At 51.9% G+C, this 27,183-nt stretch overlaps 2 protein-coding genes across 2 annotated transcripts in view; one reads left to right on the top strand and one right to left on the bottom strand.

Moving 5' to 3' along the window:
* WDPCP (WD repeat containing planar cell polarity effector) overlaps positions 1–2,795 on the bottom strand; it is a 180,889-nt gene extending 178,094 nt beyond the window's left edge. The window contains exon 1 of the mRNA XM_068153001.1: positions 2,720–2,795. The gene's annotated coding sequence lies outside the window, so the exon portion shown is untranslated. The remainder of the gene's footprint in view (positions 1–2,719) is intronic.
* A 5,671-nt stretch (positions 2,796–8,466) lies between these two features.
* MDH1 (malate dehydrogenase 1) lies at positions 8,467–25,456 on the top strand. Its single transcript, XM_068153000.1, has 9 exons — positions 8,467–8,573; positions 14,804–14,902; positions 16,241–16,337; positions 18,217–18,392; positions 21,451–21,573; positions 21,685–21,861; positions 23,855–23,968; positions 24,151–24,240; positions 24,867–25,456. The coding sequence occupies exons 1-9, from the start codon at positions 8,571–8,573 to the stop codon at positions 24,990–24,992; spliced, it is 1,005 nt and encodes a 334-aa protein (XP_068009101.1). The 5' UTR covers positions 8,467–8,570; the 3' UTR covers positions 24,993–25,456.
* The last annotated feature ends 1,727 nt before the right edge of the window (positions 25,457–27,183 follow it).

Below are 27,183 nucleotides of genomic sequence, written 5' to 3'. Positions count from 1 at the left end.
ATTACCCTGCACACAGAGGAGTGAGATCCAAATGCCCACGGCGCTTGCGAGAGAACATTCTTCCCTCAGGCATTTGAAATTTAATGCTCCTTTAATATTCTCTGCTGGATATTGTTAGAATGGAATCTCAAATATTTCCTGCAATTTGGGTTAAAGATTACTGCATAATGCTGAGCAGAAAAAAAAAAAGAACACAACCCCAAACACAACCCCAAACAAACTGAAAAAAAAAAACCCACCCCTGGTGCAGCACACATCTAATGCTGGCACAGTGGCTTCAGTGTCCTGTGGTTTCTTGCTTCAGCAAAATTAATTTCTACAGCCTTCAAGCACAAATCCAAGCACCACCTGGAGACACAACCCCATAATTTAACTGTGGGGCATTTGCAGCTCTCCTGACTGATACAGGGAGGCCAGAGCCTGCGGGTCAGAGAGCCGGGACTGGAAAAGGCAGAGCTTGACTGCTCCCACGGCAGACAGTGGGCAAGGGGGAAGACAATGGGATTGTCTGGCATGGAACAAAGACACAGGAGCTTGCCCATATTGGACCTGTAGACTGCACTCTGCACAGGCAGAGTGACACCTCTTTGATAGGACTCTGAATAGCTGAAAGGGTTTCATCCACTTGAATCCAACCTTTTCACTAGGCAATGAACCGCAGAATCATTTGGGCTGGAAAAGCCCTTCAAGGTCCTCCAGCCCAGGGAGCTGTAGAGAGTAATGAGGTCTCTCCTCAGCCTCCTCTTCTCCACACTAAACACCCCCAGCTCCCTCAGCTGCACCTCCCCAGCCCTCTTCTCCAGACCCTTCCCCAGCTTCCTTGCCCTTCTCTGGACCCTCTCCAGCCTCTCAATGTCCTTCTTGGAGTGAGTGCCCCAGAACTGAACCCAGCACTGCAGGTGTGGCCTCCTGTCTGTGTACCACAGAACCATGGGAAGAAGAAGAATTCCCTCACAAGGTACAAGTCACAACCAAGCCCCTGCACACACTGACCTCAGTGAGCACTGCTGTCACCCAGTGTCTGCTCAAGCATGAAAAGCGCAGATTCATGTGAAGGCTAAAAAAAAGGCAGTCAGAGTATTTCTCTTAGAGCAGGAACACAACTCTCAGTTCTCTGTACTCATTCAGAGACCAGCTGCTGGGCATTCAGCCACCAGAACAAAGTCTTTGTGCATGTGTGTGTGCTGTGGCTGCTTGGGTTTATTTTAACAGGGATTCTCCATGCCCTCCACTTGCAAGAGCTGTTGAGAAAGAAAAACCCCTCCACAAATGGGTCACAGATGATGACAGTGATGACACTGTCAGATCTGCCAGTCTCTTTCAGCTCTGCCCACTATGTGGTTTCTAATATCAAGCCACTAATCAGTGATGGAGCTCTGCAGTATGGGCTTCTTCCCGGGAACAGTTAGACATGGGGAAGGGGGAGCTCCAGCTCTGGAGCCCTCACTACAAGAAGCACACAGACCTGTTGGAGTGGGTCCAGAGGAGGCCACAACAATGACCAGAAGGTGGAAGCTCTCTGCCTTGAGGCCAGGCTAAGAGAATTGGAGTTCTTCAGCCTGGAGAAGAGAAGGCTCCAAGGAGACCTTCTGGTGGCCTTTCAGGACTTAAAGGAGCCAAGCAGAAGGCTGGGGACAGAGTTTTGAGCAGAGCCTGTTGTGACAGGGACAAGGGGTGATGGTTTGAACTAAAAGAGGGAGATTCAGACTGGAGAGAAGGAAGAAACATTTGACACTGAGGGTGGTGGGAGCCTGTCCCAGGTTGCCCAGAGAGGTAGGAGATGCCCCATGCCTGGAACCACTGCAGGTCAGCAGCACTGATCCCTGAAGGACTCCACTAGTTACAGCTCTCCAGCTGGACCTGGCACCACTGATCACCACTCTTTGAACTCTCCTGAGCTTGCTCACTAGGATGTCATGGGAGAAGGTGTCATGTATTAAGTAATGTTGTCCCCAGCAGAAGAAGGACACAGAGCTGCTGGAGTGAGGCCAGAGGAGGCCACAAAGATGATCCAAGGGCTGGAGCAGCTCTGCTGTGAGGACAGGATGAGGGAGCTGGGGGTGTTCGGCCTGGAGAAGAGAAGGCTCTAGGGGACCTTAGAGCTGCTTTCCAGTACCTGAAGGGATCCTGCAGGAAGGCTGCAGAGGGACTTTTGACAAGAGTGCCCACTGTAGGACATGGGGAAATGGACTGAAATTGAAGGAGAATAAGTTTAGATTGGATCTTAGGAAGAAATTCTTCACATAGAGGGTGGCAAGGCTCTGGAATAGGTTGCCCAGGGAGGTTGTGGTTGGAGATGCTCAAGGCCAGGTTGGATGGGGCCTTGAGTAACCTGGGCTAATTGAGAGGTGTCCCTGCCCATGGCAGGGGGTTGGATTAGATGATCTCTGAGGTCTCTTCCAGCCTAAACCACTCTAGAACTCCATGATCATCATTAGTATTAGTATTCCCTTGGATTATAACCCAGCAGAGGATTCCAAACCTGTTCCAATCCTACTCTTGTTTCTAGGATTGAAATCAGTCATTAAATACTTATTTTTTATATAGAGTCTTAAACATTTTTTTACTGTAATTATTTCCCACAGAGTTAGCTATGACAGAGCTGGTTTTGGATTAAGACTTGCATGTAAATGCAGAAGATAAAAGAAAGCCTGGACCTGAAAAAAAAAAACCACCCCAGAACTTCACAAATTCTTTAAAACCAAGTGTAAAAACTTACCTAAAGCATTCATCAGGTTGGTGGCAGCAAGGAAAGAGCAAATCCCCTCCAGAACAGGGTTAAAGAAGGCAGCCAGCTGTTAACAGAGAGCAATGCAGTGCAAAATAAATGAGGGGACCTGAGAATAATATTTTAACCAACATTAATTAAAAGAAAATTCTGGCAGCCTACTCTTTAAAACCATGAGCTGCCTTTAAAATATAATGCTCAGCAATACTTGAACCCTCTTGAGCAGGAAGTGTGCTGTTTAATTACACCAAGTAATTCCCTTCCTTTGGAGTGCAGAAGCTGTGAAGTGCATCTCAGGAACAAGCTGAGAGCCCAGTCCACAGGCACAAGGAAATTCCCTTACTCTTTTTTTTCTTGCATATTCTATGTTCCTGTGTTCTTTGGGTTGAAAGGGCTACACTGATTTAGTTCCTGTTAATCCAACTTCCATACATTTGTTTAGCTCCTGTTATCCCAGCTTCCATGCATTGATTCAGTTCCTGTTACTCCAACTTCCCTACACTGGTTTAGGAGAAACACTACCAAGACCAAGCTCCTTCTGCAGCCCCAATAGGTTTCTGTCTACAAGCAATGGATATATTGTAAAAACCAAAGAAAAAGCACCAGGAAAAGGAGTGATAAAAATCAGAGAGAGAAACAGGATTACCTCTCATTTAGCTTTGCAGCATTTATCTTGTGCTTGGAAGGCATTAAAGCTTAGCAAGCAGAGACCAAATTTTGGGCAGGTTAGGAAGCAGAATGGTTAAGTTTTGCTAACTTTAAAAAAAATTACACCTCGTTCCTAAAACTTTCCAGGTGCCTTCAGCTAATTCAGCACAGACTCAAAGCAGTGGGACCAGAGTTAAAACAAGCTGCCCTGGCACAGCTCTGACAAACAGAAGCATTCACACGTGGCTGTGCACCATCACTACCCACTGCCAGCACCAGATACTTTCCTATCTTCAACAAGAAGTAATTCAAGGGACACCAGCTTGGGAGGGGGAGGAGGAAAAAAGGACCAAGAGTGAAAATGGAGTGAAATTGAAATGGAAGTTCAATTATCTGAACTGAAATCCACTAACCCAATCCAATCTGCTCTGCTGACACACAGAGATCAGTTTACAGCATGCTGACATTGATCGAGCTGAACACCGAGATGGAATCAATGAAAACTGAACCCATTATGCTGAGTTGGAATTACCTGATGGGAGCCCACCTCAGCTTTTCTCTACATTTAAATCTTAATTAGTGTTCATTAAGTCTGTACAACATCCAGGGAAAAAGAAAAAGAAAAAGGAAAAGGAAGCAAGGGAGAGAGGGAAAGGGGGAGAGGGGGAGAGGGAGAGAGGGGGAATGGGGGAGAGGGAGAAAGGGGGAGAGGGAGAAAGGGGGAGAGGGAGAGAAGGAAAGGGAGAAAGGGAGAGAAAGAGGGAGAGAATGGGGGAGAGGGAGGGAAAAGAGGGAGGGAAAAGAGGGAGGGAAAAGAGGGAGGGAAAAGAGGGAGGGAAAAGAGGGAGGGAAAAGAGGGAGGGAAAAGAGGGAGGGAAAAGAGGGAGGGAAAAGAGGGAGGGAAAAGAGGGAGGGAAAAGAGGGAGGGAAAAGAGGGAGGGAAAAGAGGGAGGGAAAAGAGGGAGGGAAAAGAGGGAGGGAAAAGAGGGAGGGAAAAGAGGGAGGGAAAAGAGGGAGGGAAAAGAGGGAGGGAAAAGAGGGAGGGAAAAGAGGGAGGGAAAAGAGGGAGGGAAAAGAGGGAGGGAAAAGAGGGAGGGAAAAGAGGGAGGGAAAAGAGGGAGGGAAAAGAGGGAGGGAAAAGAGGGAGGGAAAAGAGGGAGGGAAAAGAGGGAGGGAAAAGAGGGAGGGAAAAGAGGGAGGGAAAAGAGGGAGGGAAAAGAGGGAGGGAAAAGAGGGAGGGAAAAGAGGGAGGGAAAAGAGGGAGGGAAAAGAGGGAGGGAAAAGAGGGAGGGAAAAGAGGGAGGGAAAAGAGGGAGGGAAAAGAGGGAGGGAAAAGAGGGAGGGAAAAGAGGGAGGGAAAAGAGGGAGGGAAAAGAGGGAGGGAAAAGAGGGAGGGAAAAGAGGGAGGGAAAAGAGGGAGGGAAAAGAGGGAGGAAAAAGAGGGAGGAAAAAGAGGGAGGAAAAAGAGGGAGGAAAAAGAGGGAGGAAAAAGAGGGAGGAAAAAGAGGGAGGAAAAAGAGGGAGGAAAAAGAGGGAGGAAAAAGAGGGAGGAAAAAGAGGGAGGAAAAAGAGGGAGGAAAAAGAGGGAGGAAAAAGAGGGAGGAAAAAGAGGGAGGAAAAAGAGGGAGGAAAAAGAGGGAGGAAAAAGAGGGAGGAAAAAGAGGGAGGAAAAAGAGGGAGGAAAAAGAGGGAGGAAAAAGAGGGAGGAAAAAGAGGGAGGAAAAAGAGGGAGGAAAAAGAGGGAGGAAAAAGAGGGAGGAAAAAGAGGGAGGAAAAAGAGGGAGGAAAAAGAGGGAGGAAAAAGAGGGAGGAAAAAGAGGGAGGAAAAAGAGGGAGGAAAAAGAGGGAGGAAAAAGAGGGAGGAAAAAGAGGGAGGAAAAAGAGGGAGGAAAAAGAGGGAGGAAAAAGAGGGAGGAAAAAGAGGGAGGAAAAAGAGGGAGGAAAAAGAGGGAGGAAAAAGAGGGAGGAAAAAGAGGGAGGAAAAAGAGGGAGGAAAAAGAGGGAGGAAAAAGAGGGAGGAAAAAGAGGGAGGAAAAAGAGGGAGGAAAAGAGAGTCACAGAATCACAGAATGATCTGGGTTGGAAGGGACCTCCAAAGGTCATCCAGTCCAAACCCCCCTGCATTCAGCAGGGGCATCAACTGGAGCAGGTTGCCCAGAGCCCTGACCAGCCTCACCCTGAATACCTCCAGGGATGGGGAAATCTCCTTAGGACACTGTGGAATAACCTGACTGGAAAACAAGCTCCTTTCTACTTCTCTACAATTCAGAGCAAGCCAGACCTCAGCTTTGCTTGCAGCTATTTGGCTTTCAATTCATCCCCTGAAGGGGAACTTAGGAACCATCACATTAAAATGTACACTTCCTAAATGATCTAATCCAGCACAGTCTGACATTTAGGATGAAGTCTGACTGTACCTTTGCAACTCTGCCACTGCAGTTCTGTACTACAGAGGCTTGACGGAGGCTCAGCTAAAGACTTGTTCAAGCCAGAGGAAGTTTTTTGAGGACTACCAGCAACAAGACTCCCTAAAATGAGAACACTTTGCATCCCAAAAGAGGGACATAGATCTGTTGGAACAAGTTCAGAGGAGGCCACAAAGATGATCCAAGGGCTGGAGCAGCTCTGCTGTGAGCATAGGCTGAGGGAGCTGGGGATGTTCAGCCTGGAGAGGAGAAGGCTCTAGGGGAACCTTAGAGCTGCCTTGCAATACCTGAAGGGATCTTCCAGGAAGGCTGCAGAGGGACTTTTGACAAGAGTGTTCACTGACAGGACAAGAGGAAATTGATTGAAATTGAAGGAGAATAGTAGGTTTAGACTGGATCTTGGGAAGAAATTCTTCACTAAGAGGGTGGCAAGGCTCTGGAATGGATTGTCCAGACAGGCTGTGGATGCCTCCTCCCTGGAGATGTTCAAGGGCAGGTTGTCCAGGGAGGTGGTTGAGACCCCATCCATGGAGGTGTTTAAGCCCAGGCTGGATGAGGCTCTGGCCAGCCTGATCTAGTGTGGGGTGTCCCTGCCCATGGCAGGGGGGTTGGAACTAGATGATCCTTGTGGTCCTTTCCAACCCTGACTGATACTATGATAAGGCCTTGAGCAACCTGGGCTAATTGAGAGGTGTCCCTGCCCATGGCAGGGGGGTTGGATTAGATGATCTCTGAGGTCTCTTCCAGCCTAAACCATTCTGTGATAAGCGAAAATATTGACATTCAAAAGTGCCTAAGAGAGCAATTTCTTATCACAGTATCACTTAGGTTGGAAAGGACCTCGAGGATCATCGAGTCCAACCTATCAACACAGACCCCATGACTAGACCATGGCACCAAGTGCCACGTCCAATCCCCTCTTGAACACCTCCAGGGTCGATGACTCAACCACCTCCCTGGGCAACCCGTTCCAATGACGAATGACTCGCTCCGTGAAGAACTTCCTCCTCACCTCCAGTCTAAACCTCCCCTGGCGCAGCTTGAGACTGTGTCCCCTTGTTCTGGTGCTGGTTGCCTGGGAGAAGAGGCCAGCCCCTTCCTGGCTACAACCACCTTTCAGGTGTATTTCTGAGGAGCAAGGAAGAATGTGTGCACACACAGTTATACTGCTTAAAACCCAATACAATCGACGGTAAGAATGAAAACTGATGCTGCAGGAGAACATTCAGACAGATGAGACTTCACTCAAGGCTTCTCCATCCCTGGAGGTGTTTCAAAGAGGCAGAGCTGTGGTGCTGAGGGCCGTGGCTCAGCCCCAGCCTTGGCAGAGCTAGAGAATGGTTGGGCTGGATAAGCTTAAAGGGCTTCTCCAAGCCAAACGACTCTATGAAATATCTGATAGGGAAACCTGACAGAATCCCAAGGGGGGGAAAAAGTAACCACCTCTGCCTCTCTTCTATAGCACACCACCACACTCTGCGGGCTCTGCTGGTGTGTTTACGCCAGCATCCGCCGACAAATGGGCAGCTTACCTCAGTCGGCTGTCTAAAACACAGCTACATGAGCGCGTTTATTTCCGTACCACAGCCAACTGGTTTCGCCGCGCTGCTTTAACAAGCGACAGCACAAAGTAAGCGCTCGGCATCCCCCAGCGAGTGAGGAAACGGCGGAGCACAGGCTGGCAGAAGCCGGTAACGGGCAGCTGTAGCTGGGCAGCTTCTCCTCAAGGGCCGAAAGCAAGGTGCCAGGGTCAGGAGGGGGAAAGCAGAGGGGCACGCAGGGCAGCCAGCCCTCCCGCGGGCAACCGCGCAGCGCCAGGGCAGCGCCTCCGCGCCCCCGGGACGCTCGTAGGCAACTGCCCAGAGCAGGCCGGGCCCGAGGACGAAGCCGGGCAGGAGGCTGCGTTGCGGAGAAGCCCAGGGCAAAGCTCCGCCTGCCCTCACCGCACCCCAGGCCCCCTCCATGCGCACACCGCCCCCATCCCGCCCGCCGCACCCAGGGGACGGGCGCCACGCACCGCCGCGGGGGCGGGCGCAGGGGACGGGGCGTACAGGTAGCGCCCCGAACCGACCCGCCCCCTCCCCCCCCCACTTCCCCACCCTAGGGAAAGGCACTACGCGAACCCACCGAGCGCTCCGAGGAGACGGGGCGGGGGGGGGGAATGGGAAGGCGCGGGGGGGCGGAGAGTGCTGCCGGCGCCCGCGTCCCGCCGCGCTCCCGCCGTCACCTAGCAACCACGGAAGCACTGCCACCTGCGCAGGCGCCAGCAGCTACGCGGCGCCGCCGTCCCCGGCCGGCGGCTCCTGCGCTCCTGCGCGGCCCCGCCCGCTCATCCGCACGCGGGGCTCCACGCTCCGCGCATGCACACAACAGAGAGCGCGTGCGGCCCCCTCCGGGCCCTCAATCCCCCAAGGGCGCATGCGCGGTGGCGGGAATCGCCTCCTAGCGGCAGTCAGCAGAACTGCTGTCGACACCGCTTCTTCGCTTCAATGAATGAGGAGGGGGGCGATTAGCAGCTGTCGCGAGCTCAAACCACTGCGGGGGCGTGGCGCGCGTAGTCGCTTGGCACGCTGGGAGCTGTAGTTTTTCGCCAGCCCTGGGCTGCGGCGGGGGTGGGAGTCGTGACTACAGCCCCCAGGAGGCAGTGCGAGGCCGGCCCACCGCGCCCCGCCCCGCCCTGCCCCTCCGCCGTGTCTCGGCGCTATCGCGGCTCCGGTTGCGCTGTAGAGGTGACCTCGGGGCTGCTGGACACACCGCTCGTTTCAGCCATGGTCGGTACCGCTCCCCCCGAGCCGGGCAGCGCTCCCTTTAGGCGGAGGGTCGGGTGGGATGGGGTGACGGGCAGCTTGCGCCCTTTCGCTGGGGCGGCTGGAGCGGCTGGGGCAGGGGGGCTTCCGTCAGGCAAGGGGTGGCTGTGAAATGGCGCCGGCTCTCCCTCTCTTTCCTCTCTATCTCTCGCTCTCCTCTTCCTTTCGCTGTCTCCCTCTTTCCTCTCCCTTTGTCTCACGCTGTCCGCCTCTGTGTCTCCTCTCCCGCTCCGCCGCGGCAAGCGCTGGAGGGTGATTGAAGGTGCTCTTGGCGGGCGGCGAGGAAGGGGCCTAGCGCCGGGCGAGGGCTGACCTTCTCCCAGCCTGGGGGCTTGGGGTCCGTGCCGGGCCCCGCAGTGGCGGTCTGCTGTCATTGCTGCCCTCTCCTCGCTGCTGTGCTGGGAGGTCAGCTCGTGTTCCCGCCGCGGTCACCCCGGCCCGGCGCATCGAGCCCGCTGCTGGCCCTGCAGAGCCTGGGGACCTTGCCTGCGGGAAGATGCCTGAGCATTAACTGCGTAAGGCATTGACGGTTCTGGTGTTAGCTCTAGGGAAAATGTAGACTGCTTTCCCTTCATGTTTCGTCCCTGCTTGCTGTCAGAAACTCAGCGCTTTTTTGTTAGGGCTCTCCAAACGGCCAAGGAGTCCTCCTAGACCTGCCCTGAGGACCTGCAGGTGACCCGGGGTGCCCTGCAGTTCTGTTTGCACACCTAGGAACTTGCACAGAGACCTTGCTTTCCTTGATAGTAATAAAAATCTCCAGTTTTTGTTCATACTTTGTGCATTGTTGAAACCTTTTCCTTTGGTGCTTTGCTATAGAAGAGACACTTGCACGCTCTGTGGCTTCAGCTGTACACTAAAAGGACTGACAGCTGCAAACCTTACCTGTCCCAATTCTCCACTCTGTCTCTGTCCAGGAGTGACCAGAGGGCAGCAACTTTCAATCTGTGCTTGAGCTGTCAAAACTGTTGGCTGCCATGAATTTGCTGGTCTCTAGGAGAACTGCTGTTTGACATTTCCTTTGATGCCCAGGCTTTGTAGAAGGCCACAGCCTTTTGCCTTCCTCCTATTTTTGTCCTTCTTTCTACTCTTGATTATGCGTTTGACGTTGGGCAGAGATTTTAAGCCCCTGAAACAAAATCCTGTCTGCTATTAGTAAAACAGAGGGGGGGAGGAAATGAAAATTAAGGTCACCTGCCTCAAGGTCATTTCTTAAGGAAAGAATTCCTTTGGAATTTGGTCTGTGAGCCACAGCGCTGCTGGGGCTGCTGAAGCCCTGCTGATACTTCCTGACACTTCTCCAAACACATTTATTATCAGGAGATCACAAGGGCGAAGGGAATGTGATGGTAGGCAGGCTTTGGGCTTTGAGGAGATACAGTTTAAATTTAGTGCTGAAGGCATTCTTGTCAGGCAGGGTGGGATGGCTTAGTTGGCTCCAGTCTTCAGGGGTAGCGTTGGCTTGATCGTTCACAAACATCTCATCAGCAGTAACCTTTATGGTCATCTTCTACACCTGCAGTTATTCATGCCAAGGCCATCACTTGTGCAGACAGGACACTGACTCTCATTCCTGCATTTGAGAGCTTGTGAGTTATTGAATTAATCTCCTGCATCAGTTTTTCAGTGCAGTGCTGCTTTCATGTGTGGCTCTAAGGCTTTGTCTGCTAATACCAGCGGCGATGGCAGAGATGATTTAGGCACTGTGTTCTTAAAGCAAAGGCATTAAACCCTCCATTTCCTCCCTGGTTTGATACTGGAAGTTTTACTTATCTGTGGTAATTTATGGGGGGGGGGGCAAACCTACCCATTTGCTGGGTGTCTGGAGATGCACTGTTTGCTTTGGGCTTCATTATCTTTCATGCTCTCTTTTTAGCTGTACCTCTGGAGGGTGTGAAGTGGGAAAGGCTTTGAAACCATTTAGTTCAACGAGATCTGAGTTGATTTATCCTCCAGTTCTGGTATACCTGAGAGTGAGTAAAGGTCACCCTTGCAGCTAGCACAGAGAGAAAGTGCTCTTATCAAAGGCCAGTGCAGGGGCCAAGCTAGGGATGCTGAGTGCAGAGGCTGCAGCTGCCGCTGAGGAGGTAAGCGCTGCTCTGACCCCACCACCTCAGGAGTCCACTCAGATGCTCAGTAATGTCAATTCTTAGGCCTGACAGGAGGTTTCCAGGGAGAGTTAACTATGTTGTGTGAGGAGTGTGGCATCTTGGGCTTGTTAATCCAGCTTCTGGAATCAAGAGAAAGCATCCAAATGTCACAGTGCACAGCTGGTGCAGGGCCAGGGGCTGTCGGGGAAAGCTCCTCTGTGAAGCCAGAGGACTGAAGGCGTGGAGAAAACAAACAAGTAGGCAGAACTCCTCAACTTATTTTAGCTTGTTGTATCTTCCCTCTTCCAGGCTGAAATGGGAGGAAAACAGGAAGAATGGTAGTAAGCAAATATATATTTTTGGGAGCTTGGAGCTGAGTCATCACTGAAGGATGGTTCTTACAAACAATGCTAAAATAGCCCTACCTCTTGCCTTGTTATCTTCCCTCCCTCTCCTGTTAGGCTGGTGAATAGATGGACATTTTTAATGTTTAAACCAGGTTGCCATATAAAGGTAAAAAGGTTCTCCTTGACCTCGTGGCACTGTTTTAGCCTGGCTCACAGGTTGCAGAGGAGGAAGAGCCTAACTAACTTTGTAGCGTCTTTGTTTCATCCACTGGAACTTCAGAGATCAATTCTCAGTTGATTTCAGGCACCATGTCAGTTACAAGCAATGTGTTCTGCTGCTGTCTGAGTTCTGGAGCAGCATGCTTCCACAGGGCCACTTTTGATATGCTGCTGGTAAAGAATTTGGCCAGGCCAAGGTTTTGCAGCACAGTAATTTTCCAGTACTTCTTTTCCAAGCTAATATGATTAACTGCCCCACAAGAGCTCTCATTGTTCCAGTTACTTAGAGTGCAAAGTCTCCTTAAGAACCTGCTGAGAGGTTGACTTTAAAACCTTTGTCAGTGCTGCCCATCATCTTTCAGACATTGTGGTATATAGCTAGAGGAGAGCTTCCCTCCTCAGAGTACCCAAACAAGTTCTGAGGTCTGAAATGGCAGAAGGCAGCTCTCTGCTTTCCTTTCCTCTCCTCACTGAGATCTGATAAGGTGGGGAGGATGAGACAGGATTGGGTTGGAAAAGCCCTTCAAGCTCACCCAGCCCAACCATTCTCTAACTCTGCCAAGGCTGGGGCTGAACCATAGCCTTCAGCACCACAGCTCTGCCTCTTCCAAACACCTCCAGGGATGGGCATTCAACCACCTCCCTGGGCAGCCTCTGCCAGGCTTTAAGAACCCTTTCAGTCAAGGAGTTTTTTCTAATGTCCAACCTGAACCTGCCCTGTGCCAACTTGAAGCCATTTCCTCTCCTGCTCTCACTTGTTCCTAGGGAGAAGAGTCCAACCCCCGACCTGGCTCCAGCCTCCTTTCAGGGAGCTGTAGAGACCAATGAGGTCTCCCCTCAGCCTCCTCCAGACTAAATACCCTCAGTTCCCTCAGCTCCTCTGCCCTTCTCTGGACCCTCTCCAGCACTTCAGTGTCTTTAATTATGCAGTTCAACACCATCATCATTGGCCATCTAACCAAGTGCTTAAAGAATCTTTCCTCAATAAAGGCCAAGTCATGTTGAGGTCTCAGTTTGTGAGTTCAACAGTTTAACTGCATCACTTTTTCCCTCATTTTATTGAGTAGGTAGTAAAATGGACTAGGTGGCTTCATTTTTATAGGTATCTAGTGGTGGCTTGATGCAGCTGTGCATGGCTGGTCACCTCTTGCAGAGGCAATACACTCAAATCCCTATAAATATCAATGACAGGAGCGTTGGGTGGAAAAGATTGCTGGAGGTTATCCAGCCAGACCTCTGTCTTGCTCTGAGTCTGGAGCTTGTCCAGCCCAGCCTGATAATAGGGCTTTGGCCACTGCTACATCAGGTCATAGATGTTTGGGTTATTTTAATCTGAGTCTTGAAAAAACCTTTAGAATAAACCAAACCAGGTTGGAAGAGACCTTCAAGATCATTGTGTCCAACCCATCAACCAATCCAACCCACCCAAACAGCTAACCCATGGCACCAAGCACCCCGTCAAGTCTCCTTCTGAACACCTTCAATGACGGCGACTCCACCACCTCCCCGGGCAGCCCATTCCAATGGGCAATCACTCTCTCTGTATAGAACTTCTTCCTAACATCCAACCTGAACCTCCCCTGGCGCAGCCTGAGACTGTGTCCTCTTGTTCTGGTACTGGCTGCCTGGGAGAAGAGACCATCATCCACCTGTCTACAACCTCCCCTCAGGTAGTTGTAGAGAGTGATAAGGTCACCCCTGAGTCTCCTCCAGGCTGAGCAGCCCCAGCTCCCTCAGCCTCTCCTCACAGGGCTGTGTTCCTAACCCCTCACCAACTTTGTTGCTCTTCTCTGGACTCGTTCCAGCAAGTCAACCTCCTTCCTAAACTGAGGGGCCCAGAACTGGACACAGGACTCAAGGTGCAGCCTAACCAGTGCAGTGTACAGGGGCAGAATGACCTCCCTGCTCCTGCTGGCCACACTGTTCCTGATGCAGGCCAGGATGCCATTGGCCCTCTTGGCTGCCTGGGCACACTGCAGGCTCATGTTCAGCCTACCATCGACCAGCACCCCCAGGTCCCTCTCTGCCTGGCTGCTCCCCAGCCACTCTGACCCCAGCCTGTAGCTCTGCATGGGGCTGTTGTGGCCAATGTGCAGAACCCGGCACTTGGATGTGTTCAATCTCATGCCGTTGGATTCTGCCCATCTAGGCTGAAGGCTGCACAGCCCCTCTGGGTGCCCTGTTCCAGTGCAGCTGTGCCACCCTTCCTGGGAATTGTTCTCTTCATTTGTAGCTGCTGCCCTGTGCTCTGCCAGCTGCCACTAGTGAGAGCTGGTTGGCAGCACTGCTTTTGTAACCTCCCTCCAAATGCTAGCAGGCTGCTGTTAGGTCACCCCTTGTCCTCTGCCCTTCCAGGCTGTGTGCAGCTCCCTCAGCCTCCTCTTGCAGGATGTGAGCTCCAGGCTGCAGCCGAGCTGTGTCTGCCTGGCCCCTCTGGTTTCCCAGCATCCCTCTCAGACTCAAGGTCCCCACACTGGACTCAGTGCTCCAGCAGTAGTAAGCAGCTTGCCTTTGCTGTGGTAACTGCATCATGCAGCCCAGTAAGCAATTAAATCACTGCAGCCATCAGTGAACGTGGAAGGTGCTTCATCCATAATTCAAATGAGCAGCTTTTAATTATTTAGGAAAAGCTGGGCACTGGATTCCTGCAGGCTGCTCAGAGCCTGCCTGTTGCTGCCCCAGCCCTAGTTTCTCCAGGGAACAAGGGAGATGCCAACCCCATGCCTCCACAGCATGGGGTTGTGAATGTCCTGTGGCATGTTTTCAACATTAAACAACCTCTGGAATCCCCCAAGCCCTGCTGCTGCTTAATAAAATGGCCTACTGCTCCCAGTGTAAGCTCTTTTCACCCTCCTTTTCTCCTGCAACAGGTGGTCAGTCCCAGTCTGCTGGAGATTTGGGTCAAATTGACAGTGGGTGGTTGTGTTATGGAGCTTGGTGTCTGTATCTGGCCAGCACTCAGCTTTTGACTGTGGATTTGTTCCACATTGCTGCAGACCAGCTGAGTGAGGCAGTAGTGCTCAGTCCACTGGATTCCTTGCCATTCCAGAGGGCTTTGGTTGCAAGCAGGCACACAAAATGTTGAATGGAAAGAGCCCTCAATATGGAAAGGAGGTGAGAAGTGAAGTGTTGCAGCTCCCAGAACCTCTCTTGTGAGGTTGGAATGTGGACAGGTAACCTGTGATGGGTGACACTTTGTGCTGAAGGGACAGCACTGCTAACAGGAGTACAAAGTTTTTCCAACAGGCTGCCATGCCTGGTAGCTTGGAAGCTTCTCCAGGAGCAGTTCTGGGGGATATTTTTGCAAGTGTGGTCTGTTTAGGTAAAAGCAGATCTGCTTTGGTAAAAGCAAGTGGGGCAGTGGCTGGTGTGTGTTATGGCAGAACAGACATATGACCCCAGGAGCTGGCCCTGAGCCCCAGCCAGGCCCAGGCTTTTATCTGGGTTAAATAATCCTACAGTAACTGTTGGTGTCCAGCAGGCTGAGGTGGAGGAGCCTGTGCTCTGCAGCTGTGGGTAAGTCTCCATGCTTTCCCTGCAGGGTGAAGCCATCCGAGTGCTGGTGACTGGAGCCGCTGGGCAGATCGCCTACTCGCTGCTCTACAGCATTGCCAAGGGAGATGTCTTCGGCAAGGACCAGGTACCTCCTCTGCTGGGCTGCCACTGCCCTGCTGCATAGGCACCACCAGTGTCTGGCTTGGAAAAGGCCTTTGAGATCATCCAGTCTCTAACTCTAACAGCATCACATCCCTGCCTCTTTGAAACCCCTCCAGGGATGGGAATTCCACCACCTCCCTGGGCAGCCTGTTCCAATCCCTGACCACTCTTGCAAGGAAGAAGCTTTTGCTAATACCCAACCTAATGCTCCCCTGGGACAATTTCAGGCCATTTCCTCTCATTCTACCATTTGATACTGGGGAGAAGAGACCAACCCCTACCTGACTTCATCCTCCTTTCAGGGAGTTGCAAAGAGCCAGAAGGTCCCACCTCAGCCTGCTCTTCTCCAGACAACTCCAGTTCCCTCATCTTCTCACCTGACCTGGGGGACAATCCCTGCTCTGCTGCTGGCCACACCATTGCTGATGCAGGCCAGGCTGCTGGTGGCCTCCTTGTCCAGCTGGGCACACCCTGGGCCATCTCCAGCCAGCTGCCCACCAACACCCCCAGGGATTTCTCTGCTGGGTACTCTCCAGCCATTCTGTCCTGAGGCTGGAACCTTCCTGGGGTTATTGTGCCCCAAGTGGAGGACCCAGCCCTTGGCCTTGTTGGATCTCATCCCATTGGCCTCAGCCCATGGATGCAGCCTGTGTAGATGCCTCTGCAGAGCCTTCCTAGGCTCTAGCACCTCCACACTCCTTCCCAGCTCAGTGCCATCTGTAAACTGACTGATGGTGCCTGGGTCCCCTCAAACAGATCATGGGTAGAGATATTAAAGAGAACTGGCCCCAGCACTGAGCTCTGGGGAATACCACTGGTGAGTGGCCACCAACTGGAACTAATTCCATTCCCCAGCACCCTCTGGGCCCAGCCATTCATCCAGGGTTTCACCCAGGGAAGCCTCCCCCCAGCCAAGGTGTGAGCAGCCAGGTTCTGCAGGAGGATGCTGTGGAAAATACTGTCAGAGGCTTTAATACAGTCCAAACACCACCCACATGCTTGCCCTCATCAACTGAGCAGGTCACTTTCTTGCAGAGGAAGAATGAGTGAGTAGTGAATAAGCTGATGTCAGAAGTGCAGTCCCTGAGACTTGTTTTGCTGCAGTCTCAGAGTGGTTTAGCAATACAGAAGTAATTTGTTCTCTAGGTCAGGAGCATCATGCCCTGCTCTGTTACACTGGTTTCCAGATGCTGGTCATGTGGAGGCTTCTGCCTTGTGTAATTAGATCTGAAGCCTTGCACAAGCAATTTCCAGCAGATAATAAATTCATGTTCCACAGAGATGGTTTGCAACTCACACTGAATGGTTGCTCTCTTTACAGCCTCTTGTTCTGGTGCTGCTGGACATCACCCCCATGATGACGGTGCTGGAAGGGGTGGTGATGGAGCTGCAGGACTGTGCTCTTCCACTGCTGAGAGGTGACCAAAGACATTGTTCTTATTCCTAGAGGTGTTCTGCTACAGCTGCTTCACTGATACCAGGGTCTCTGTAGCTGGCAGGAAGTTAAGCAAAAAAAAAAACCCCAAACCCCAAACTAGATGATCCTTTCTTGGGCTTATTTTTTGTTAAGATCGTTTCAGTTGGGCTGCAAGCTAGGAAGAATGTCATCAGATGGGGTTTGTGGGAATCACAGAAAGCATCTGCTTGGAAGAGAGCTCCAGGCTCATCCAGTCCAACCCTCCACCCAACACTGCAGGGTCAACACTAAACCATGTCCCTAAGCACAGCTCCACAGGCTGCTGGAACACCCCCAGGGATGGTGACTGCAGCACTGCCCTGGGCAGACCATTCCAATGGCTGAGATCCCTCCCAGTGCAGAAATAGTTCCTGAGCTCCAGCCTGAGCCTGCCCTGGGGCAGCTTGGAACCATTGCCTCTGCTCCTGTCTCTTGCCACCAAGGAGCACAGGCTGCCCCTTCCTCACTCCAGCATCCCTTCAGGGACCTGTAGAGAGCAATGAGGTCTCCCCTCAGCCTCCTCCAGCCTGAACACCCCCAGCTCCCTCAGCCCCTCATCTAGCCCAGGGGCTCCAGGCCCTTCTCCAGCCTGGCTGCCCTGCTCTGGACAGGCTCCAGCCCCTCAATGTCCTTCCTGCAGTGAGGGCCCACAGCTGAACACAGCACTCGAGGTGTGGCCTCCCCAGTGCTGAGCACAGGGGGATGGTCACCTCCTGTCCCTGCTGCCCACCCTGCTTCTGATCCAAGCCAGGATGCCATTGGCTTTCTTGGCCCCCTGGGCACTGCTGGCTCATGCTCAGTGACTGCCAACCAGCACCCCCAGGTCCCTCTCTGAGTTGCAGCTTTGCAGCCACGCATCCCCAAGCCTGTAGCTCCCCATGGAGTTGTTGTGACCCAGGTGCAGGACCTGGCCCTTGGCCTTGTTGAACTTCATCCAGTGAGCCTTGGACCATGGGTCTGACTTGTCCAGACCTTGCTGCAAAGCCTCCCTACCCTCTAGCAGATGGACATACCACACAACACAGACTCTAGGCTCCAGAAATGCCTTCTGCCTCAGACACCCAGTGAAAAGTCACTCATCCAGTCAGGTGAACAAGGCGAGTTCTGAGCAGAAGGGCAGTCAGTGGATGCTACTGTAGCTGTTGCAGTACTTCAGATATGGGGAGCTGCCAGCTCTTGTACAAATCAAAGTTTCTCTAGGTTGCATTGTTAAAAAGAGAGCAATCACAGAATCATTTGGGTTGGAAAAGCCTTTTCAGAGCACCCAGGCAACCATTCTCTAACTCTGCCAAGGCTGGGGTTGAGCCATGGCCCTCAGCACCACAGCTCCACCTCTCTCAAACACCTCGAGGGATGGGCATTCAACCACCTCCCTGGGCAGCCTCTGCCAGGCTTTGAGAACCCTTTCAGGTAAGAAGGTTCTTCTCATGTGCAACCTAATCCTGCCCTGGGGCAACTTGAAAACTTCCAAGTAGAAGTTTCTGTAGCATTGATCCTTGCCACTACGAATCAGTGTCTGAAAGGGAAGCACAGTCTGCCTGGGTGAGTAACCTGCTCAGGTAGCTGGCAAGAGACACACAAAAAGTACCCTGTGACACAGATCTCTCCTTTGTTTGTGGATAAACCCTTTCTCAACAGCCTGTTTCTGGTCTGTGGAGTTGAGGCCAAATGGCCATATTTGTGTTTGTGCAGGGCAAAAGTGATGGTGGTGGTGTTGGGATCAGATCAGGATCTATCCTATTTATGGACCACAGAAAATGTTCCCTTTACCACTTTGCCACCAGTATGTCTCTTCTGGAGATAATTTTCTTTCTCCTTCATTTCCTTTGGGTTTCTTTTAGAGGTCATTCCAACAGACAAGGAGGAAGTGGCATTCAAAGACCTTGACGTAGCAATTCTGGTTGGCTCCATGCCCAGGAGGGAGGGCATGGAGAGGAAGGATTTGCTCAAAGCCAATGTGAAAATTTTCAAGTCTCAGGGTGCAGCCTTGGACAAGTATGCCAAGAAGACTGTCAAGGTGAGTATAGACCTTGACTCTCTGAGCTGTGTAGAGGTGGAAATAGGCTGCAGAGTGCTGTTGGGCAAGCAGGAGCCTCTTGAGGGCAGGCATTGCTGTCCCTAAGCCCTGGAAAATACAGCCCAGTCAAGGGTAGGTGAGGTAGGGTCTTAGCCAGGGTGATGGTTTAGTCCTGAGCTTGTCTGGTGAGAAAGGTAAGTCTGCTGATCTGTGCCTCTGGTCACAGTATCACTAAGGTTGGAAGAGACCTCGAGGACCATCAAGTCCAACCTATCAACACAGACCTAATGACTAGACCATGGCACCAAGTGCCACATCCAGTCCCCTCTTGAACCCCTCCAGGCACGGTGACTATACCACCTCCCTGGGCAGCACATGATGAATGACTCGCTTGGTGAAGAACTTTCTCCTCACCTCAAGTCTAAGCCTCCCCTGGCACAGCCTGAGACTGTGTCCCCTTGTCCTGGTGCTGGTTGCCTGGGAGAAGAGACCAACCCCTTCCTGGCTACAACCACCTTTCAGGTAGTTGTAGAGGGCAATGAGGTCTCCCCTGAGCCTCCTCTTCTCCAGGCTAAACAATCCCAGCTCCCTCAGCCTCTCCTCACAGGGCTGTGCTCAAGGCCTCTCCCCAGCCTTGTTGCCCTTCTCTGGACACATTCAAGTCTCTCAATGTCCTTCTTAAACTGAGGGGCCCAGAGCTGGACACAGTACTCAAGGTGTGGCCTAACCAATGCAGAGTACAGGGGCACAATGACTTCCCTGCTACTGCTGGCCACACTATTCCTAATGCAGGCCAGGATGCCATTGGCCTTCTTGGCCACCTGGGCGCACTGCTGGCTCATGTTTAGGTGGCTGTCAATCAGCACCCCCAGGTCCTTCTCTGTTTGGGAGCTCTCCAGCCACTCTGACCCCAGCCTGTAGCTGCATGGGGTTGTTGTGGCCAAAGTACAGCACTTGGACTTGTTAAATGCCATCCCATTGGACTCTGCCCATCTGTCCAGTCAGTCGAGGTCCCTCTGCAGAGCCCTTCTGCCCTCTAACTGACCAACATCTGCTCCTAACTTGGGGTCATCTGCAAACTTGCTGATGACTGACTCGACCCCCTCATCCAGATCATCAATGAAGATGTTAAAGAGGATGGGGCCCAGCACTGATCCCTGGTCCACACATGCTCCGAGCTGGTTACCACTGATTCTGAGAGCACAAAAAAGAAAGGGGGGGGGGGGAAAGTATTTAAAAGAACTAGAAAAGCAGTCTGCTGCCTATTCTCTCTCTTCTTTGGGAAAATTAAATGCTCTGCATGCAGCTGCCTGCTTCACACCCATCTGAGGCTTGATCAGGATGGCCCTTTGCTTTGGCACTGACCTTGAGTTGCAGCCGCAGGACAGAATGGGCTCCGCTTGGGTTGTTTGCCTCTCGGTCCTTGGAAGCTTTTAATTGTTGCCTCTCAGGTTCCTTCAGCAGTTAATGGGATCATGTGGCTGCTCTCCTACTGCTCCTAATCTCAGCCCCAGACTCCCAGCTGTGCTTTGTAACAGAGTTTTTAATGCCTGCTTCCTCTGCTGATGAATTTCCTACTGCTTCTAAAGCCTTGTTTGTGTCTCTGGACAGCTGGAATGCAAACCATCAATGTAACTGTTGCAGAGGGATGGAAAAGGGGCTCGGCTCCCTTTCAGAGGGAGGGTGGCAGATTAGCTCCTGTGTTTGAGACATTAATCATTGGAGGCACATTAACAGATGAAGGATGAATAAAAATCAGCTTTCAGTAGTAATAAATTGTTCTAAGTTTCAGGCAGCATTTCACTTCTGCCTGCCTTTGAGCAGTGAGAGAAGTGAACTGCTCTTGCAACCCCATGCAGTGCTACAGGCTGGGGTCAGAGTGGCTGAGAGCAGCCAGGCAAAAAGGGACCTGGGGGTGCTGGTTGATGGTAGGCTGAACATGAGCCTGCAGTGTGCCCAGGCAGCCAGGAGGGCCAATGGCATCCTGGCCTGCATCAGGAAGAGTGTGGCCAGCAGGAGCAGGGAGGTCATTCTGCCACTGTACACTGCACTGGTTAGGGCACACCTGGAGTACTGTGTCCAGTTCTGGGCCCCTCAGTTTAGGAAGGAGGTTGACTTGCTGGAACGAGTCCAGAGAAGGGCAACAAAGTTGGTGAGGGGTTTGGAACACAGCCCTGTGAGGAGAGGGTGAGGGAGCTGGGGTTGCTTAGCCTGGAGAAGAGGAGACTCAGGGGAGACCTTATTGCTCTCTACAACTACCTGAAGGGAGGTTGTAGACAGGCAGAGGTTGGTCTCTTCTCCCAGGCAGCCAGCACCAGAACAAGAGGACACAGTCTCAGGCTGCACCAGGGGAGGTTTAGGCTGAGTGTTAGGAAGAAGTTCTATACAGAGAGAGTGATTGCCCATTGGAATGGGCTGCCTGGGGAGGTGGTGGAGTCACCATCACTGGAGGTGTTTAGGAGGAGACTTGGTAGGGTGCTTGGTGCCATGGGTTAGTTGTTCAGGTGGGTTGGATTGGTTGATGGGTTGGACACGATGATCTTGAAGGTCTCTTCCAACCTTGTCTATTCTATTCTATTCTATTCTATTCTATTCTATTCTATTCTATTCTATTCTATTCTATTCTATTCTATTCTATTCTATTCTATTCTATTCTGCAGTGGCAGCCAGTCTAGAGAGTGTTTAAAGGTGATGGTGGATTCAGTGTGGGCTCACTCTTGTGTATGGATCTTGCTTTCCCTGTATCTGTTATCATGAGAGTTGAAGCCAGACTGTGGGCCAGTGTGCAGATGTGCCCAGGAGTCTTGTTCCCTGCCAGGTGTGAATGTCAGAGTCAAGAAAATACCTGGCTAGAAAAGATTCTTCTGTGCAGTTTTCAGAAGACTCAGTGCAGACAAAAGAGTCTTGTGAAGACACCCAGGAGGTGTAGGAAGTTGAACTCTTTGCTAGCTTCTTTGCAAGCAAAGGCCTGTATTTCACTGGAGGGAGTTGTCCTGCAGAAAGAGCTTCTTCATCTTTCATCTTCTTCACCTTTCCACATCCTCTTTCTTGTTTCCAGGTTGTGGTAGTGGGGAATCCAGCAAATACCAACTGCCTGATTGCATCAAAGTCAGCCCCCTCGATACCAAAGGAGAACTTCAGCTGCTTAACTCGTTTGGATCACAACAGAGCCAAATCTCAGGTAAAACAGGCACCATTCCAAGCAGGTTCCCTTCCACTGAGCATGAGCACAGCAATGCTGTGAATTGAGAAGCTGAAGTTAATAGAGTGGGCATCCTTAATTTCCAATTAGATTGCTATGAAGCTTGGTGTGACTGCTAATGATGTGAAGAACGTCATCATTTGGGGCAACCACTCCTCCACTCAGTACCCAGATGTTAACCATGCAAAGGTAAACCTGAAAGGAAAGGAAGTTGGAGTTTATGAAGCTATAAAAGATGACAGCTGGCTGAAGGGAGACTTTATCCTGGTAAGAGCTTGTTTGTTTCTTTGAAGTGGTCATTCTGTGCTTCTGCTTTTCCTAATCTCCTATGAAATCATGAACTGTGGTTGACTGCCTTAGTGAGGCAGCTCTGCCTTGCCTGGAGTGAGACACAGAATCAGGGAATCATTTTGGTAGGAAAAGCCCTTCAGGATCATCTAGTCCAACCATTCTCTATCTCTGCCAAGGCTGGGGCTAAGCCATGACCCTCAGCACCGCAGCTCTGCCTCTTTCAAACACCTCCAGGGGTGGGCATTCAACCACCTCCCTGGGCAGCCTGTGCCAGGCTTTGAGAGCCCTTTCAGTCAAGAAGTTTCTTCTGATGTCCAACCTGAACCTCCTCTGCACCAACTTGAGTCCATTTCCTCTCCTCCTGTCACTTATTCCAAGGGAGAAGAAACCAACTTCCACCTGGCTCCAGCCTCCAGGGAGCTGTAGAGAACAATGAGGTCTCCTCTCAGCCTCCTCCAGACTAAACACCCCCAGCTCCCTCAGCTGCTCCTCCCCAGCCCTGTTCTCCAGACCCTTCCCCAGCTTCCTTGCCCTTCTCTGGACCTGCTCCAGCCCCTCAATGTCCTTCTTTGAGTGAGGGCCCCAAAACTGCAGCCAGCACTCCAGGTGTGGCCTACCTAAAGCTGAGAAGTGCAGCAGTGCTGGGAAGTCACCTGCAGATAGCTTGTCTGTGTCAGTTGTTGTGCTTGAAAACCTTGTAGGTACATTGCAGTGCTGGTCTGTACTAAAATGCTTTGCCTAAGGGGAGATTTCATAATTCATCTCTCTAGCCTAGAGCTGGTTGACATGCAGCCTTCCCAAAACTCAGAACAAAAAGTGCAAGGTTTGAGAAACTGCTCTACTGCCAAAAAGTGCAGTTCTGAAGTAGAAAAGTTCTGCACATAAACTTGCTGCTAGGGAGGTATCTTGAGAGAGTCACAGAAGCACACACTGATGAGGGGTGGAAAGGAACCTCTGGGGATCATCAAGTCCTGCTAGTGCAGGATCACCCAGGGTAAATCACAGAGGACATTCCCAGGTGGGTTTGGAATGCCTCTAGAGATGGAGACTCCATTTAAACTTCATGTAAATCTTCAGGAATTCAGTTTCTGTGTTAAATATTGTAGGACTGGCACCAGAATCACACACACAACCACAGCATGGTAGGGGTTGGAAGGGACCTCTGAAGATCATTAGAATAGAGTAGAGTAGAGTAGAATTAACCAGGTTGGAAAAGACCTTTGAGATCATCAAGTCCAACCTATCATCCAACACCATCTGATCAACTAAACCATGGCACCAAGTGCCCCATCCTGTCTCTTCCTAAACACTTCCAGTGATGGTGACTCCATCACCTCCCTGGGCAGCACAATGGCCAATCTCTCTTTCTGTGAAGAACTTCTTAACATCCAACCTAAACCTCCCCTGGCACAGCTTGAGGCTGTGTCCTCTTGTTCTGGTGCTGGCTGCCCGGGAGAAGAGACCAACCCCCACCTGGCTACAACCTCCCTTCAGGTAGTCATCTAGTCCAACCTCCCCACTAGAGCAGGGTCACCCAGTCGGTCACCCAGTCAGTCACCCAGAAGCATGTGCAGGCAGGTTTGGAATGCCTGCAGAGATGCATACCAGCAAGGAGTTCACCAACAAACCCCACTGGTTCCCAGTGCTGTCTGGGACACCCATTCCTAGTGACAGACCTGAATTCTCCTGGCAGTAAAAGCTTGAGCCACCTGATTGCTGTGGAGGAAGTCAGGGGCTGCTGTCTGTAGAGCAGGTCCTAAGACACAAGGCAGGCTCAGAAGTGCTGCATTGTCTCTTGCCTGGGCAAACCTTGCAGCTGGTGTTGGTGGGTGGCCTGCTGTGGCAGCTGTGTCTGGAGTGCTGAGCTGCAGGCTTTGCGAGGTGGACTGTCCTCAGCCAGGGCTAGCAGCATGCAAGGCAAGCCAAGGTGCTGCTGCTTGACAGTCTGGGGTGGTGTTGTGTATTGCAGACTGTTCAGCAGCGTGGAGCAGCTGTGATCAAGGCTCGGAAGCTGTCCAGTGCCATGTCAGCTGCCAAAGCTATCTGTGATCACGTCAGGGACATCTGGTTTGGCACTCCCGCGGTAAGCTCTTGCTCTTCACTCACTGTCTGCTCGATGCCAGCGGCCTTGGCCTGGGGCCAGGGCTGTGGGGAGGGGCAGGAATGTTTTTCTGCAGTCAAGTGTGTCACTGGAGATGAAAATGGAAGTTTGGCCTGCTCCTGGCAGGAGCAGAGGTCCTGATCCTTTCCTCACCTGTCTGCCAGGGGGAGTTTGTTTCCATGGGAGTCATTTCGGACGGCAATTCCTACGGTGTTCCTGAGGACCTGCTCTACTCCTTCCCTGTGGTGATCAAGGTAAGCAGTCCCAGCTGAGCTGGCCCAGCAGCCCCTTAGCACCTGAGCTCTCCAGGTGGGGCTGCAGGGGCTGTGAGCAGCCTTTCAGTCAGGGCCATTCCTGTTGGTTGCATGCTTGATCTGGACCCAGAGTTAGCTTTCCCCGTGGCAGCTGCTGTGTGGAGCACCCCAGGCTGTGCTAAAGCTGGGATCCCACAGCCTCCAGGCAGAGTCCTGCAGTGGTTCTCTTCCTCCTGCAGCTGGGCATGGCTGTGCCTGCCCCTCTCTGTTCCAGCCATGTGCTCAGGGACAGCTGGTTTGCTTTTCCCTGATCCAGCATGGATCCTCTTGCCCAGGGAGGTCACCATCCCTGGAGGGACTTAAAAGCTGCCTGGATGTGGCGCTGAAGGACATGGTTCAGTGGCACTGGCTCGGCAGCAGTGGTAGGACTGTGAGCTCTGGGTGAGTGGTTGGACTTGATCTCAGAGGTCTCTTCCACCCTAATCAGCTCTATGGTTGTATGATTAACTTAGCCCTGGTGGGTTCTTTGAGGCCATGAACTATGTTCCTCACGCCGCGCAGTTTGCTTCACGCCCGGGGAACGCAGACTGTGCTCACGTGAAGGGCTTCTGGTTTGGCTTCCACAGGACAAGAGCTGGAAGTTTGTGGAGGGTCTGCCCATTAATGATTTTTCTCGTGAGAAGATGGATCTGACTGCAAAGGAGCTGACTGAAGAGAAGGAGACTGCTGTGGAGTTCCTCTCCAGTGCATGACTAGATGAGGAGGAGATAGCCAATCACTTGGGAGCGCCAGAGTCCAAAAGCCGCCTCTGAGTCTGCTGCTGCTGCCCCAAGTCAGCTGTCTGTGGCCATCCTGCATTTTCAAGTTCATTGCTTACTGGTACTGTTGTGCCTGTTGAGTTCTTAGCACAAGGGTTATGCTAGAAGTAAAACTAGTTTGTTGACCAAACTTTGTCCAATGCTAGCTGCTTTCTGTTGTATGGTACAGGATAATTGTTTGCCTTGGCTCCTAACGCACAATCTGAGGCACTGCTGAAACCCCTTCTAGTCTGTGATCACTTCAGCATTCTCTGGCTCAACTGTGGATGCAATCAGAATGCCAATAGGTCTTCTCCAGCCAGGAGCTCAGTGACTCAGGTCCATACTGTTCACTCTGGTTATGCTTACATTGTTTGTCAATAGAAACATTAAAAGAGGCTTAATCACTTGGTGGCTAAGAGCAGTGTGTGGTGCTTCATTTGCATGTGTTGTCTGCAGAGCTAGCAGGGTCTAAACCCCAAGGGCCTGTTTTAAGAAGCTGAGGGGGGAAGGCAGCTTTAAGAGGTTTCATTGCTGGCATTTCCACCTGTCTCTCCCAGGCAAAACTGCTTGATGTCAACACCAGATGCAAAAGCCTACAGGCAGGTTTGTCCTCCACTACTACTGCTGCAGTGCAGAAGCTCAAGACTCTTTTCAGTGTAGCTCCAAAATCTTTCTTTGCCCAGGGGAGAAAGACTCACTTGGCTAAGACCACCCAAGGGTAATGTGTTTGCTTTGCAATTTTCCTAGTACAGGCTGCAAACACAGCTTCTGGAAGGATCAAATACAGAATGACAGAATGGTTTAGGTTAGAAAAGCCCTGTAAGATCCTCCAGCCCAGCCATTCTCTATCTCTGCCAAGGCTGGGGCTGAACCATGGCCCTCAGCACCACAGCTCTGCCTCTCTCAAACACCTCCAGGGATGGGCATTCAACCACCTCCCTGGGCAGCCTCTGCCACACTTTGAGAACCCTTTCAGTCAACAAGTTTCTTCTAATCTCCAACCTAAACCTCCCCTGGGGCACAATTTCAGGCCATTTCTTCTCCTTCTGTCACTCATTGCAAGCTAGAAGAGACCAGCCCCTACCTGGCTCCAGCCTCCTCTTCTCCAGGCTAAACACCCCCAGCTCCCTTAGCTACTCCTCCCCAGCCCTCTTCTCCATTCCCTTCCCCAGCTTCCTTGCCCTTTTCTGGACCCTCTCCAGCCCTTCAGTGTCCTTCTTGCAGTGAGGGCCCAGATCTGAGCCCAGCACTGCAGGTGTGGCCTCCCCAGTACTGAGTGCAGGAGGACAATCCCTGCCCTGCTCCTGCTGCCCACACCAGTGCTGATCCAGTCCAGGCTGCTGGTGGCCTCCTTGCCCACCTGGGCACCCCCTGGCTCATCTCCAGCCAGCTGCCCACCAACACCCCCAGGACTTTCTCTGCTGGGCACTTTCCAGCCACTCTGCCCCAAGCCTGCAGCCTTCCTGGGGTTGCTGTGGCCCAAGTGCAGGACCAAGCCCTTGGCCTTGTTGGATCTCATCCCATTGGCCTCAGCCCATGGATGCAGCCTGTGCAGGTCCCTCTGCAGAGCCTTCCTGCCCTCCAGCAGCTCCACACTGCCTCCCAGCTCAGTGCCATCTGTTTCCTCAGCACCTTCAGTACTTCCCTGTGCAGCTATGTTCCCTCTGCCAGTTATGGGAAGTTTTTCTGGTACACAGTCAGTGCTCAGGTGCTGTCTGCCCTCTTCCAACATAAATGTTGGTAGTAAGCCTGGTAGTAAAGTGAACTTTGGGTCTGTCTTACCTAGAGCCAGCTCCTTTCTCTGTTTTGTGTGGTTATCTTTAAAATGAAGATGGAAGAAGGGGAACTGTCTTGAGGAAGACTGAATTGCAGGGGTAACTGCATGGTTTCTCTGAGGGCTTTTCAACTGGAATCTAAGCCAGCAAAGGTCAGTAGGTTTGTTCTTAAGGCTAAGCTGCAGCTGTGAAGTGCAGTGGCAGCAGTGCAGCCTCAGCAATAGACAAGAAGCACACACCCCCCACCCCCCACAGTCTTTCCACTCTTGTTCTCATTCCTGTAAACCCCCTGGTGACAGGATAAGGGCATTCCCTCTGTCTGTCTTTCGTGGCAATTTGGGAGCTGCCACAATCAGGGATGGAAGGGA

This window comes from Melanerpes formicivorus, unplaced genomic scaffold (assembly GCF_026170545.1).
Source record: "Melanerpes formicivorus ecotype bairdi unplaced genomic scaffold, bMelFor1.0.p_v2 SCAF_25, whole genome shotgun sequence".
NCBI lineage: Eukaryota > Metazoa > Chordata > Aves > Piciformes > Picidae > Melanerpes > Melanerpes formicivorus.
This window is presented reverse-complemented; position numbering and strand designations above follow the sequence as displayed.